The sequence below is a fragment of the Narcine bancroftii genome, chromosome 5 (genome assembly GCF_036971445.1).
Source record: "Narcine bancroftii isolate sNarBan1 chromosome 5, sNarBan1.hap1, whole genome shotgun sequence".
Taxonomy (NCBI): Eukaryota; Metazoa; Chordata; class Chondrichthyes; order Torpediniformes; family Narcinidae; genus Narcine; species Narcine bancroftii.
In genome coordinates this window covers 107,839,230-107,856,090 of record NC_091473.1, presented here as the reverse complement: position 1 = coordinate 107,856,090, position 16,861 = coordinate 107,839,230, and the positions used below count along the sequence as shown (strand labels likewise).

The 16,861-nt window shown below is 36.0% G+C and overlaps 1 protein-coding gene across 4 annotated transcripts in view; it reads right to left on the bottom strand.

Moving 5' to 3' along the window:
- The window catches only part of zfyve9a (zinc finger, FYVE domain containing 9a), a 189,436-nt gene that overhangs the window by 3,165 nt on the left and 169,410 nt on the right, over positions 1-16,861 (bottom strand). For 3 of the 4 annotated variants that reach the window (XM_069938663.1, XM_069938665.1, XM_069938664.1), the window contains 5 exons: positions 11,493-11,643; positions 11,229-11,309; positions 10,695-10,857; positions 10,079-10,184; positions 1,031-1,207 (listed from right to left, as the gene is read on the bottom strand). In XM_069938663.1, the coding sequence (XP_069794764.1) occupies positions 1,031-1,207; positions 10,079-10,184; positions 10,695-10,857; positions 11,229-11,309; positions 11,493-11,643 (678 nt within the window). Of the gene's footprint in view, positions 1-1,030; positions 1,208-7,644; positions 7,705-10,078; positions 10,185-10,694; positions 10,858-11,228; positions 11,310-11,492; positions 11,644-16,861 lie in introns of those variants that run through there. The other variant, XM_069938666.1, reaches the window with a different exon arrangement.

Here is a 16,861-nt window from a genome sequence, read left to right as displayed (position 1 = left end):
CTTAGAAGAGTGGGCTAAAAGATGGCAGATGGAGTATAATATCGATGTGCTTCATTTGGGAAGAATAATCAAAACAGGACATATGCAGTGAAGGGGAGGGCATTGAGGAATGCAGAGGAACAGAGAGATCTTGGAATAACGGTTCATTGTTCTTTGAAAGTGGATTCTCAGATAGGGTGGTGAAGGCGGCTTTTGGTATACTGGCCTTTATAAATCAAAGCATAGAATATAGAAGCTGGGAGGTGATGTTGAAACTATTCAAGGCATTGGTGAGGCAAAATTTGGAATACTGTGCAGTTCTGGTCCCCAAATTATAGGAAGGACATCAATAAGGTAGAGAGGATGTAGAGAAGATTTACTAAAATGTTGTCTGGGCTGTAGTAAGTAGACTACAAAGAAAGATTGAATAGACTGGGTCTTTATTCATTGGAGCATAGAAGGTTATGGGGGGATTTGATAGAGGTTTATAAAATTATGAGGGGGATAGACAGAGTAGATGTGAATAGGCTCTTCCCCTTGAGGGTAGGTGAGATTGGAACGAGGGGTTGCAAGTTAAGGGTTAGGGGGCAGAATTTTAGAAGTAACATGAGGGGAAACTTCTTCACTCAGAGAGTGGTGGCTGAGTGGAAAGACCTTCCAGATGAGGTGGTTGCATCAGGGTCAATTTTGTCATTTAAGAGAAGGTTGGATAAGTGCATGGATGTGAGGGGATTGGAGGATTATGGACAGGGAGGGGGTAGGTGGAACTCATGTTCTCTTAAATCGGTGCGGACTAGAGGGGCCAAGATGGCTTGTTTCTGTACTGTAATTATACGGTTATATGGAAAGATGGGTGCGATACCCTATACTAAAACTGAAGTAGGAAATGTGAAAATTCAGTTGACAAATTTTAAAAATCAAAATCTATTAAGCTTAATTGATTAAATGAACACAACACCCCACTTTCAGCTTTAAGTTTTACCTCCCAATGTAGCCAGATGGTAGAAATACCAGTCTTAATCAAGTACAAATAAAATTTAGACGTTATTACCTGATCCGAATCAAGTGTGACTCGGAGACCCAGTTTTGATTTTCCATCTTCTTTCAGCAGTTTAAGGTGAGGACAGAGTGCCAAGCAAAATGCCTTAGCCATTTTTTCTGCAAGTTTGCTATGATCTGCTGGGTCACTAAGATCACTGGGCTGTTCCTCACTCTGCAGGAAGAATACCTTAACCGGAAAAGATAACTCTTTTTACTTTGAATGAAATAAACTGAAAATTTACATGAAACACTTTTTAAGCATATGGACAAATAGACAGGTGACCAAAGTTTTGACATATTTCTAGGTTTTAGGGAGTTTTGAGGGGAATAGCATACTAGAGATGTTCAGGAAGGAATTCCAGAGCCTTGATTTTAGAAAACAAAAGATTCAAAAATTTGGACCAGAATTGGAAGAATTAAAGTTCTAGTGCTGCATTGAGTGGAGCTAACATGATATGAACAGAAGGATGAGAATATGGAAAAGAGTAGCCTACTCTGAGAAAATTATTCAACCATCATCCACAGCATCAGTGATGGCTGAAACATTGCACAAATTACTTTGAATCAGCAAAATATGATTTACATAGTTAAGTCTCAAATGATTCCATTGAATTCCAGAAAACATGGAAAATTGGTTCATCACATTTTTAGAGAGTGGTTTAAGACAGTTTAATAAAATATTATTTTTGTACAATTGATAAGCAGCAAGCATAAAATGTTGCCTACACCCAGAAGTACGAAAACTGATGACGTTGCAGCTCCCAGACCAAACAAACAGCATTATGCACAGAACTGTGACATGCTCTGAAGAGCACACCCCATCAGCACAAATATTCCAAAACACATTTCCGAGCTGTACAATAAACTATTTAGTCCACCCAGGCTCCATCATGCAGGATGTTCTATTCAGAAAATTCTATTTCTGAACATTGTCCAATATCACACCATCATATATCATCTCTCTTCCCTCCCACTATGCAACTTAACAATCCAGTGGCCAGTTCCCTAGAGCCAACTCGTATCAAAAATTTCACAGTGAAACAGAAGATAAATAAACATGGGCAAATGAAATTGAACTCTTAATACACCCTTTTCTGCAAATTCTTATACAAATAGGATATGGGATACTAAACCTGGAGTATACAAGTTTACCTACTCCAAAACAAATTTCAGAACATCAAATCAAAAATCTTAAATAATTTCCCTCACCAAATCAGTACATCTTTAAGACAGTCTTGGGATAGCAGCTTCCTTTCAGAATGTGTAAGTTTTGAGGTGACTGATAATGGCAATGTGGATCTACAATTTCTGCAGATAAGGTAGGAGATGCCAGAAAAAATGTGGGTTGGGGTATTGCTACAAGCCCAGAGGACACATAAGCCCAGCAGCAATAGATATTCATCAAGACAAATGGTTACTGAAACAAAAGTTGCTTTTAATTATCTTTAAATATGAAAACAGGATCAAACATCAACTTATTGCTATTAACTAAACTAACAACCCCCTTCTAATTATCAGCGCACATGTATGTAATGTGTGTGCCAGTTTAGAAAAGTTATTTGATTCATAGTCCAATCTCACTTCTCATTCCTCCTTGAAAGGTAAATGGTTACCATTCAGGAAGGTTCTTGTCGGTTTTCAGAGAGAGATTTGTTGTTCCGGAACACAAATTGATCCTTGCTAATCAGCCACATCAGTATCTTGCCAAAGAAACGTGCCCCATCAGGGTCTCCAAGTAATAACCTCTTACTTTCAGGTCACCACAGAGTTCCTATTTGTTTCTTTTATTTCAAGTGAAACATTAGGCAGCCAGTCCTTTCCTCTTATATGAACCACAAGGGCTTTGACCAGGCTGAACTAAGCACTCACAACCCACCTTCTAAATGGGGTTTCCACAAGTTTTCCAGCTTGTCCTGTTCCAGTCCCAGCTGCTGCTGCTGCTGACTGTAGCACTGAATGCTCTCTATTTCTCTCAGAGAAAAAGCCTGTTTTTCTCTCTCTGCTTGCAAAAGCACATGACCCTCTTTGAATAGCAAGTTCCACTCCAGACAGCCTGTGGCTCCAACAAGTTCTTTCATCTGTTGCCTTTTTGTAAACAACAATCCATTAGTGAAGTCTCTTGGGCACTCTTCAAAGCTTTTGCAAATGCTCTTGGAGCCGGCATGGCTACCATGAGCAGAGATCCAGTATTTTAAAGAAGATCTGTTTTAAAGTGTTTGTATGTGACCTAAAAGCCCCAACTTATCTCCAAAGAACATATCTATAATTTGTCACAGTATGTTTCAAGATGCTGTGTTCCTTACACCATTTACACAGGGCACCCCCAAGCTCCCATTTTCAGGATAAAAGATTCTCAGTTCTATCACAAATGCTCCTTGTCCACAAGGATTACTCAAGAATCAGCAAATCTTAGGGTGAAGCACAAAAGTCTGTAGACACTCTGAATGTAGTAAAAACAAATGCTGGAGGAACTTGCAGAAGGCAACTGACGTTTAAGGCCTGAGCCTAACCCTTGAAGGGCTGAGGCCCTAAAAAGTTGGTTATACATCTTTGCCTCCAAAGGACCCTGCAAAACCTGCTGAGTTCCTCCAGAATTTTTGTGTTTTTACAGGAATTCTTAGGTGTTAATAAGGAATTGTTACATTTTTGTGCTGACAACTACCCTCCACAGTTGGAAGAATACATCAGTCAATTTCCAAAATCCTGACTTCAATAGAACCTCCAAAACTCCCAACCAGACAAAGAAAATGTGATTACAGTATAACTCCAATTATCCAAAATGGCTGGGATCAGGCCTATGTCAGATAAAGCTTTTTTTTGGTCATCTTTTAAAAACAGTCCAATAGTAGCAGCAGCATATCACCTGTATCAATACCAATCCCTGGGGAGGCTTCCCAGGCCAGTGGAACACTCACTGGCGAGCTCCCGACTCCCAAGCCCCGAATCCTCCCCTAACCCTATCACACACACACACACACACACACACCCAATCATCCACCGGGAGTCCAGTGTGTGTATATGCAATAGCAGGCTGAGGGAGCTCCATTGTGCCGAGGAGGGAGAGAAGGGAAGGGGAGGGAATGCCACTGTGCCTGAGGTACTGCTTCCACCCAGGCGGCCACTCTCCACGATGACGCCGGGACAGGGAATTCTTCTGCCCACTTGTAGCACACAGTTTGTGAGGGAGAATTGGAGAGAAAAGTCAATAAGGCAAGGTAAAGAAGAAATGGAAAGAGAGAGGTGAGGGAGTTGGTTTACTGAAATGTGAACAATCGTCCTAATTTCATGTCAAGTGATTTTTTTTTCCAACCTGTGAGGTCAGTTCAGCTCCAAAATAAATTTGAATAAATAAGTATTTCTGATTTGTGTCAGATATCTTAATTTATTCAAACTTTTAAAAATTTCAGATAAATGAGGATTTCGGAGAATCTGATTTCAGAAAATCGGAGTTGTATGAATTTCCTCAATAGCAATTTGAACCCCCACCCCCCAAAAGCACAGTTGCTTTACAAAAATTAAATATGTGATTTCTTAAGAATCCAGTAAATAGAGTAATAACAATAAAATAGTTAAAAAAAATTCCGTTTCCCAGATTGCCAAACTAGGCAAGCATGACAAGTCAGCAGAAATAGAATGACCTCACAACACAATCCATACTCTGATAGCCTTGCATCTTTCATTGTATTATCGTCGAGCCAGAGAACCAATTGCGTTTTAAGGTATACAGACACCAGGATCAGCACAAAGTATTCCCAAAAAGAGGTGCGACCTGACATATGTAATTCAGTTCTAGTCACGTGCCAAGCAGGATGCTGTTGATTAACTAAATTTTAATACAGTCAATAGATGATTTACTAGATATTCTCCTTAATTTAGTTTTTAGATGTGATCTCAAATATTAGCATACTGGTATTGCTCTTAGTATAGATGGGACTTGAGTACAGTCCTTTGGAGACATATTTGCCACTATCAATACTAAGGAAGAAGCATTAAATTGTGGAGGACAAGTTAAATTAGGTCTCTTCGCTTTCACATTTTGGCAATACATGGTCAGCTTCCTTAAGTAGTACCATCAAGCCATTCTTGTGACATGGATGCATGACCACTGTTACCCCAAAACCCAGCAGCAATCGACATTCACCAAGACAAATGGTTACTTCAACAAAAGTTGCTTTTAATGATCTTTAAACATGAAAATAGAATCAAACTTTAACTTATCACTATTGACTTACTTAACCCCCTTCTAATTCTAAGCGCACGTGTATGTAATTCATGTGTAAGTTCAGAAAAGTTCTTTGGTTCACAGTCCAATCTCACTTCTCATTCCTCCAAGTTCACTGGTTGCAGACAATTCTTATATTGTGCACAGAATTTAACATTTATAAAGTTCATCAGGTTTTGGTGCTTGAAAGGTAAATGGTTACTGCTCAGGAAGGTTCTTGTCAGTTTTCAGAGAGAGATTTGTTGTTCCAGGACATATACTTCCATCAGCCACTCCAGTGTCTTGCTGACGAAACTTGCCCCTTCAGGGTTATTCAGATGATAACCTCTTTCTTTCAGGTCACCACAGAGTTCCTTTTTGTTTCACTTATTCCAAATGAAGCATTAGATAGCCAGTCCTCTCCTTTTGCATGAACAACAAGGCCATGACTAGGCCATCTTCCAAACTGGGGCTTCTTGCCAGCTTGTCCTGCTCCAGTCCCAGCTGCTCTAGCTGGCTATTACACTGTACAAATGATTTCTGTGTGTATGTCTCTCTCTCTCTTTGAAAGCCTGTTTGACTCTCTCTGCTTGCAAAACCACATGTCCTTCATTACACCAGCAGCTCCAGCATTCTCTTCCATCTGTTGCCTTTGTTAAACAACAATCCATTAGTGAAGTCTCTTGAGCACTCTTCAAAGCTCTTGCAAAAAGGTGTGAGGCCCCGATCTGTCTAGCATTGGGCAGAACTCCAGTATTTCAAATAAGATCTGTTTTAAAGTGTTTGTATGTGACCTACTCTAACAAACCTTTCCCAATTTAACTCCCAAAAACATACCTATATACTCTGTCACACCACCTCTATTCAAAATACTTGTTTACTGCTTTGTATTGCTCAAATGTGGAAGTATTAGATTTAAACAAATAGGCAAATGTCCATTATTGAAAGAGGGTTGAGAATTGAGAAGGAAATGAGACAAATATTTCCATCTTCATTACTGGCTCTCCAGCAAGAAACTGTAGAAGTTGAGGATGAAGCATTTGTAATTTTAAACCAGGACAAATAATTGATTCATTTTTCACCCCATCATTGCATCCAGTATTTAACCAAATTAATTCACTGCATGATGTTTTAAGATTCAGTCATGAAATCACTGTACTTGACTTTTTCTAGTGTTTACAAAAGGTTTTGAATCAGTCAACTGAGAGGAATGTAAAGAATCTTATGTGGATAACATGAGAATTTAATCTCCACTATGCAATGGTGTGCAAGCTATGATTCTAACCTTTTCATCCATTAATGACCCAAACCCAGGCAAACTGGGGTTAAATAGAACTATGCCATTACCATTTTCTCAGTGTTTCTCATCACAATATTACATTTAACCTTCAACAAGCTTAATGCAGGAGAAGTGATCAACTACAAGGCATATGGGGTAACTGCTCAACCAACATTATCTCCACTTCTGAACCAAGGTAATCAAATTGCAATACAGAAAAAGCTTTGTATTTGCATATTGAGGTGATGCTTCAAGTAGTTGTCAGCTTGTTATCGAGATATGCAAAAGAATTAGATTTTTTAAAATATCTGCAAAACAAAGGGACTATAAACCTCTCACCAATAATAATAGTCTATTAGGGTCACTTTCATATCTTCAGAGTAGTTCAGAGAAAAATATCTGAAATGAGCAGATAATTTTACAAGATTGAAGAACTTGGAATTCTTGTGGGAAAATCAGTAACTAATCAGTCACTGGTTAAATACAATGGTTTACCATTCAAAAAAGACAAGACAAAAATTTTATGAAATTTGCACATCATTGGAACCGTTTCCACAAAGCATGGTAGAAGAGTTTGAATACTTTTGAGACAGAGATAAACTCTTAATAAGCAAGCTTAGCATGGACAGACTGGAAATGGAGATCTGAGAATACAAGATCAGTCTTATTGAGCAAAACAGACTTGAGGGGCTGAGTGGTTTCTTCCTTCTCCTGACTCAACAGCAGGACACAGTAAATGCTTCAAGCATGTCTCAACTACTTTAACGCTTGTACATACTCTTGAGGAACAACACATCATATTCCTCCTGGACAGGCTTCAACCTAACATGAATTTCTATCTTTTTTCTATCCACTATTTCTATCTTTTTTAAAAACCTACTCCTGCACTTATTTTTCTCTCCAATTTTTCTTTCCCATCCCTTTTCTAACAGTTTCTCCTTCGACCCATCTCTCCATCTGCCACACTTTGTTCAATACTATATCATCTGTGTCCCTTCCCCAGCTTCCTTCCCCGAATACATATCAAATTTCACCAATTCTTAGTCTTGATACAGGGTTCGGTCCTGAAATTTTGCCTGACCATTTCTACCCATGGGTGCTGTCTGACCTGCTGAGTTCCTCCAGCAATTCTTTGTTTACTTACTAAAGCTTAGTTTGAATCAAAGGCACTCGGCTCCAGATTCCATTGTAGGCTTGGTCTAATCTAAGATGTAAAAAATGAATTCAAAATGAGATAAGTTAATATCAAGTCAGCTCAATTTTCTAACATAAAGTTGGTCAATGGATATCAAAGGATAAACCGGCCAACTTAAAGTAAAATTCTGACTGTTATTCAGTATCACAGCTCCTAGACAATGCCCTAACTGATATTCCCTCCATCATAATATATTTAAATACTTGGTGATAATTGCACACTGTTGAAACAATTCATGCCAGCAAAACCTTGATAATATTTAGACAGAGAATTGTGTAATAAGTGACAATTACAGCACACAAATGCCAACCAATAAACAAACAGAGAACACCCATCCATATCCTGTTGATGTCAAGTAGGATCGCCATTACAAAATACTCCACTATTAACTACATCTTTCATCTCTGATCAGAACCTTGAGCAGGGCTAGCCCAAGGTGTGGTGACAAAAATCACTTTGATACTTTACAAACAATCTAGCGATACAAGTTCAGACTCTCCATTTAAATGCAGATAACTAAAGTCAAATAATAAAAACATTTTAATAAGAAACAGTGATTATGAAACGTACAGATATAGTAAGTATCTGATAAATAAATATTACCATGGTGTCAAAAGGGTCAGAGACTGTATATTCTGCACCAGGAGACATGGAACATGGAAACAGGCCCTTCAGCCAATTTGCCCACACTAAAATATCCCACCAACCTGCCTGAATTTGGGCAGTACTTAAACCATTCCTATCCATGTATCCATTCCAAATATTTCTTAAACGTTGCAAAAGTACCTGCCTCAACTATCTTCTCTGGCACTTTGTTTCATACAACTTGGTGCATAAAAGTAAAAAGGGAGGAAAATTGAATTAGTTTCCACTTGACCAGCATCACCACGCAAAGACAAGTATCCCATTTAGTTAACACTCCATACACAACTCTCAGCACACAATGGGGGACATTATTCTGGAAGTGTCAGCAAGTTTCAAGTCTTCCACACAAGCTCAGAGGTCATAAGCATAGTAATGAGCTCTGCTTGATATTTCTTAGTTATGGTCTGCAAGCTGAATCTTGACATTGTTTCCTCTTTTGTAGAAGTGTGTTGTGAGGAAGATTATTAAAAATGTTGGCTCAACGCCATTTGTTTCCGTACATTTGACACTAAACAATTCAATGAGACTGTGCCTGGTCAACATAACCACAGAAAAGAAAAAGAACATTATTTATGCTCCAGATTCTAGCATATTCAGTCTCTTGCATCTTCTACCATCTATGATTTATAATTTTAAATTGTTTAAATTCTTTTACTAGTTTTATTTCGCATTTTTCCTGTTTTAAATAGCTTTTTTTTTAAATATAAATTTGAAGTCTTTGACAGCCAGCAAAGTGAAAATATGGAGCTTTGCCATCTCTTTAAAGGCTTTCAGAGGTGTTTCATGGGCAGAGCTTGTTCAGAGGCCCTGCTACCATTCAGAAAATTGTCGACCAACTCTGAATCTCTTCCCCCTTGGCCTAAAAATCTATGTACTCATATTTATTTGTGGAAATATTTCCTGCAAATCAGCTTTCCAAATTCAGCCGTCTAGTTTCAGGAATGTTATAGTAAAGCCTGGACCTCAATCTCTTTTTCTTCAGTCTTCTATCTCAAGGTTGTGTAATCCAAATGATGCACTGCATAAACTGAAAGGTTTCTTGAACATCTCCCATCTTAAAGAAAAGGCTACAACTAGTGAACAAAAATATCACAGAATCAAAACAATGAAACTCCCCAACTGTTCTGTGAAAATACCTCAAGGATAGTACAGATTCACCAGTTGGCTCACCACCACTTTGAAGGACATTTAGAATTAGGCATTGCTAGTTGTGAGAGATGGGAAACTTCAAGGGCATGCTGGCAACTTCATTGTTTTCACATAGGATGATTACACAGTGAGGGTAGTTGAGGGTAATTTACCCTTCAATAACCTTACAATTAAAGGTATATTCCAGATGTGATGAAGGTCCAAATATTTGGAGCAAAGAAGATGAGAATAATGCTTAACCAACACAAAACATTGTTACAGTGATTTCCCTCAGACCAACGACACAGGTTAGGGAGAGGTATGCCACAGAGATCTATATAGAAATCAGTTTTGTTTACCATTTATTCAAGCAATCTGAACACGAGGATCACATGTACAAAATCAAACTTGGTAAATTGAAACCTAAATAGGGGATAGGTTCATGCAAAACTGCAATAGCATAGCACAAAAAAAAATTCTGATTAACAGGGCAAAGCAATAGAGGCCAACAATATTTCTTTCTGTCCCCAGTGCAGAGAGCCATTCTTAAACACCCACAAATAATACAAAATATGACCAGAAACAACAGTTAAATATTTTTTTCTATTACCTCTGTCCATCTAATGACTTTGCCATTTGTTTTGAATTCTGACCCATGAAATATCTTCACACTCACAATTTCATCCATGGATTTGCCATCAATTGGACTGATGAGACTACAATTTTGGATTAAAATGCTTAAGTTAATGCAGTGATACTTTTGAAAACTCAATCACAAATGATGACAAGCATAAAGTACAACTGACATTTTAGTGAGTTTGTAACACAAAGCAACATTTGATTTTACAAATTATTAGGAGCTCTATTCTTTTCTCAAATAACTGCACATATTTCACACATCGAAATTAGATCAGCAGCTAAACCAATGTTCAAATATTGGGTCATCCTAAAGGGTAGATTAAATATACAGCTACTGTATTTGCCCAGATACCTGTACTTCTACCTGTTTTGGCTCTTGAGAAAAAGTGTACAGTAACATGCAGGAAAAAGAATGACAATAACAACACGTCAGCAGTATTTCTGATTCTATTTACTAATATTATGTCTTGTAAATGCACAAAATTCCTTAATCTCCAATGGAAAATAGTTTACAATCTTAGCTATGCAAAACATAAATTATTCTATTTTTCTCAATCCCCATCAGTATCCGAAAATGAAATAAATACCCTTTGTTGATATTTTTGTCATCTTCTGTCCAATGGATGTGAACATATTCTTGTGGTTCTTCTGCATCTGCTTTGCCACAGGTTATAGTGAAGTCTTTCATCTCTCGTATTGCCTGTCGCAGAGAATCCATTGTTTCAGCTGAGATTTGTACCATCATACCATCTGAAAATATAACGTTTAGCAAACAATCACAACAAAATAGCAAGCATTTAACTTTTTTGTAAAGATGCAAATTACATACATTCTTTTAAAAACCAATCGCAAAACACATTCTAAGGTGACCATAAATGTTGAGTCGAGCTAAGACAGTACAAAAGTGTTCCTTTTCCCCCAAATCTGATGCTCATTTATTGTTATAATACAACTTGCAGCTTTTGATTTGTATCACCAGAATCTCTGCTTTGTCTGTGACATGACACTACTGTTTCCAGGATAGTTGTTAAATGATCACCTTAGCAATTTCAACTCTATTCAAAACATTCTCTGTGAAAATTGACATTTGACTTAATTGCAAACTATTTGGTACCATTTACCTTCTACAATGCTAGATTTGGCCAGATAGCCAGATGATGATTTCAGAGCACCACTGAACACAAAAAAACTGGCTCCTGTTACTGCAAAACAGAATTATAAAATTTGGTCAATTTCCAAGTTAATTTCCTATCAATAGTTAATTATTTATTTTCTTTTAATGACTTTCTTTTAAGGACAGTAACATTCCAGATACTTCATATAGCAGTTTCATGCAGTTTTTAATTTAAATCAGAAAGAGACAAGGCAAACTGATGAGCACATACCCTTTCTTGGCTGATTGTGGATACTTATGGCCTGTGTTTGGTAATTCCCGTCATCATTTTGAACACACACCAGATGAGAATCTGCCCTCTCATTGAAGCATGCTCCAAATGCCAACACATGTTCATTAGATTTGTTCATTGCTTTCATCATCTTCATCCAAATGGGACCACAAGGAGAAATAGGTTATAAATCTTCTTTAAAACCCAGAACACCATTGACAGTGACAGATTCTATTTGTGCACAAGATCATTTATGTCATACATTACAGATGTGAACCAAGCTGAAGCACCAGATCCAAAATCCAAACTTTTTTTTATTTTAATTTTTTATTTTTCACACCATAAATCACATTAACCATGATACACATTTTTTCCTTTTCACACATATACAATGTCATTTTCTCACCCACCCCCCCTTCTCCCCTCGCACCCTCCCCACCTACCCCCTCCAGTCCATTTAAGGTATAAAATCTAGGATACATTAAACCAGTCAGACAATGTTGTCATTCAATAAAAATACACCAGAATTCCACTGAGTCCATTCTTTTCATTTCCTTTTCCTTCCGTTAACTTAGGTAGTGATTGTCCCCGGTAGGTTTTCGCTATTGTGTTTAATATAAGGCTCCCATATTTGTTCGAATATTTCAATATTATTTCTTAAACTATATGTTATTTTTTCTAATGAAATACATTTATTCATTTCTATATACCATTGTTGTATTTTCAAATTATCTTCCAATTTCCAGGTTGACATAATACATTTTTTTGCTACGGCTAGAGCTATCTTAACAAATCTTTTTTGTGCATCCTCCAAATCAATTCCAAATTCTTTGTTTTTTTATGTTACTTAGGAGAAAGATCTCTAGATTCTTTGGTATATTGTTTTCTGTTATTTTATTTAATATCTGATTGAGATCTTCCCAAAATTTTTCTACTTTTTCACATGTCCAGATTGCATGAATTGTTGTTCCCATTTCTTTTTTACATCGAAAACATCTATCAGATACTGTTGGGTCCCATTTATTTAACTTGTGAGGTGTAATGTATAGCCTGTGTATCCAATTATATTGTATCATACGTAATCTCGTATTTATTGTATTTCTCATCGTTCCAGAGCATAACTTCTCCCATGTTTCCTTTTTTATCTTTATATTTAAATCCTGTTCCCATTTTTGTTTAGTTTTACCATTTGTTTCCTCATTCTCCTTTTCTTGCAGTTTAATATACATATTTGTTATAAATCTTTTGATTATCATTGTATCTGTAATCACATATTCAAAGTTACTTCCCTCTGGCAAACTCAAACTGCTTCCTAATTTATCCTTCAAGTAGGATCTCAATTGGTAATATGCCAGTGCTGTATCTTGAGTTATATTGTATTTATCTTTCATTTGTTCAAAGGATAATAATCTATTTCCTGAAAAACAATTTTCTATTCTTTTAATCCCTTTTTTCTCCCATTCTCTAAAGTAAAGGTTATCTATTGTAAAAGGGAGTAACTTGTTTTGCGTCAATATTAGTTTTGGTAATTGATAATTTGTTTTATTTCTTTCTACATGAATCTTCTTCCAATTATAGAGTAGATGATGTAATACTGGAGAACTATGTTGTACCAATTTTTCATCCCATTTATATAATATGTGTTCAGGTGTCTTTTCCCCTATTTTATCTAATTCTAATCTAGTCCAATCTGGCTTTTCCCTTGTTTGATAAAAATCTGATAGGTATCTTAATTATGTGGCTCTATAATAATTTTTAAAGTTTGGCAGTTGTAAGCCTCCTTGTTTATACCATTCTGTTAATTTATCTAGTGCTATCCTCGGTTTCCCCCCTTTCCATAAAAATTTCCTTATTATTTTCTTTAACTCCTTGAAGAATTTCTCTGTCAGTTGTATTGGCAATGCCTGAAATAGGTATAATATCCTTGGAAAAATGTTCATTTTAATACAGTTTATCCTTCCTATTAGTGTTAATGGTAAATCTTTCCAATGCTCTAAATCATCCCGTAATTTTTTCATTAGTGGATAATAATTGAGTTTATATAGTTAGCCGAGATTTTTGTTTATTTGTACACCTAGGCATCTTATTGCTTGCATTTGCCATCTAAATGGTGATTCTTTCTTAAATTTTGAGAAATCCTCATCATTCATAGGCATTGCTTCACTTTTATTTACATTTATCTTGTAACCCGACACTTCTCCATATTCCTTCAATTTCTTATATAATTCTTTTATTGATAGTTCTGGTTCTGTTAAGTATACTATAACATCATCCGCAAATAAACTGATTTTATATTCCTTGTCTTTTATTTTAATCCCTTTTATATTTTTCTCTGTTCTTATCAATTCGGCTAGTGGTTCTATAGCTAACGCAAACAATAAAGGTGATAGTGGGCATCCCTGTCGTGTTGACCTGCTTAAGTTAAATTGCTTTGATATATGTCCATTCACTGTCACTTTCGCTAATGGTCCCTTATATAATGCTTTAATCCAATTAATATACTTCTCCGGTAAACTGAATTTTTGCAATACTTTGAACAAATAATTCCATTCTACTCTGTCAAAGGCCTTCTCTGCGTCTAAAGCAACTGCTACTGTTGGTGCTTTATTCCCTTCTACTGCATGAATTAAGTTAATAAATTTACAAATATTGTCTGTTGTGCGTCTTTTTTTGATAAATCCAGTTTGGTCTAGATTTACCATTTTCGGTACATACTCTGCTAATCTGTTTGCTAATAATTTAGCTATTATCTTATAATCTGTGTTAAGTAAAGATATTGGTCTATATGACGCTGGTGTGAGTGGATCTTTCCCTTGCTTTAGTATTACTGTAATTATTGCTGTTTTACATGAATCTGGTAAGCTTTGCGTTTTATCAATCTGGTTGATTACTTCCAGGAGGGGCGGAATTAATAAGTCTTTAAATGTTTTATAGAATTCTATTGGGAATCCATCCTCTCCTGGTGTCTTATTATTTGGTAATTTTTTTATTATCTCTTGTATTTCTACTATTCCAAATGGCTCTGTTAATTTATTTTTTTCCTCTATTTGTAGTTTTGGTAGTTCAATTTTAGTTAGAAATTCATCTATTTTCCCTTCTTTCCCTTCGTTTTCAGTTCGGTATAATTGTTCATAGAATTCTCTAAAGTTTTCCTTAATTTCTTTTGGATTATATGTAATTTGTTTATCTTTTTTCCTTGATGCCAATACCATTTTCTTAGCTTGTTCTGTCTTAAGCTGCCATGCTACGATTTTGTGCGTTTTTTCACCTAGTTCATAATATTTCTGTTTTGTCTTCATTATATTTTTCTCCACCTTATATGTTTGTAGTGTTTCATATTTTATTTTTTTATCCGCCAATTCTCTTCTTTTAGTTATATCTTCCTTCATTACTAATTCTTTTTCTATATTTACTATTTCCCTTTCCAACTGCTCTGTTTCCTGATTATAGTCCTTCTTCATCTTGGTTACATAACTTATTATTTGCCCTCTAATAAATGCTTTCATTGCATCCCATAGTATAAACTTATCTTCCACTGATTCCGTATTTATTTCAAAATACATTTTAATTTGTTTTTCAATAAATTCTCTAAAATCCTGCCTTTTAAGTAACATGGGGTTTAATCTCCATCTATACATTCTTGGAGGGATGTCCTCTAACTTTACTGTCAATATTAAGGGTGAATGGTCCGATAGTATTCTAGCTTTATATTCTGTTTTTTCTACTCTATCTTGCATACGAGCTGATAACAAAAATAGGTCTATTCTTGAGTATGTTTTATGTCTAGCCGAGTAATATGAATATTCCTTTTCCTTTGGGTGTTGTTTCCTCCATATATCCAAAAGTTGCATTTCTTCCATCGATTTAATTATAAATTTGGTTACTTTGTTCTTTCTGTTAATTTTTTTCCCAGTTTTGTCCATATTTGAATCAAAATTCAGGTTGAAATCCCCTCCTATTAATATGTTCCCTTGCGTATCTGCTATCTTCAAAAAGATATCTTGCATAAACTTTTGATCTTCTTCGTTAGGTGAATATACATTGAGTCGATTCCAAAACTCCGAATATATCTGACATTTTATCATTACATATCTCCCTGCTGGATCTATTATTTCCTCTTCTATTTTAAATGGCACCTTTTTACTAATTAATATAGCTACTCCTCTTGCTTTTGAATTATACGATGCTGCTGTTACATGTCCTACCCAATCTCTCTTTAATTTCTTATGCTCCAATTCAGTTAAATGTGTTTCTTGCACAAATGCTATATCAATTTTTTCTTTTTTCAGTAAATTTAGCTATTTCTTCCTTTTAATTTGGTTATGTATTCCATTAATATTTAAAGTCATATAGTTCAACGTAGCCATTTTATACTTTGTTTATCTTCCCTTTCCATTTCTCCATCATTACCTTTCCTTCTTATCCATTTCTGTTTTCTTGTTTTGAATCCTTTATAAGACAACATTCCTAAAACATCAAACATTTTCCTTATTCTCCTATTTAAAACTCCTTTAGCCCCAATCCCCCCTTCCCCTCCTGAGTTGTCCTTTATCCCTTGTCGGACAACCACATCTCCCCTCTCCATTTGGATTTGCGAATTCACTCGCAAGCGTCAGCTGATTTTGCAGTGACTGTAACACCCCCCCACCCAGCCCCCCCCAGAAAAGATTTCACTTTTCATATGTGATAAAGGTCACTCTTTTAATTCCCTCCTTATTCCCTCTATTCCTTTTCCTTCCCTTATTAATTCTTGTCTATACTATCTATATTTTCCTCTAAATACGGATACATTCATGTATGTACATTATACATATACACACATATACCTCTTTACCCACATACATATAAATCGTGATCATTTTTACTCTTATTACATGTCTTCATCTCTCTGTTTGTTTTGTAGTTGTTCTGCAAATTTCCTTGCTTCCTCTGGATCCGAGAATAGTTTTTTTTCCATAAGATCGTTTTCGATGTTTTGAACTCCTTCCTCTTCTTCAGGAGTTCAAAACTTTCTTTTTAGTTCGCAGTCTTTTGTACTCTCGTTACACGTCTATTTTGTAATTGTTCTGCAAATTTTCGTGCTTCCTCTGGATCCGAGAATAGTCTGTTTTGTTGTCCTGGAATAAATATTTTCAATACCGCTGGATGCTTTAGTATAAATTTATACCCTTTCTTCCATAAAATCGCCTTTGCTGTATTGAACTCCTTTCTCTTCTTCAGGAGTTCAAAACTTATATCTGGATAAATGAAGATTTTTTGCCCTTTGCACTCCAGTGGCTTATTGTCCTCTCTTACTTTTTCCATTGTTTTCTCCAGTACCTTTTCTCTTGTAGTATATCTTAGGAATTTTACTAAAACAGATCTTGGCT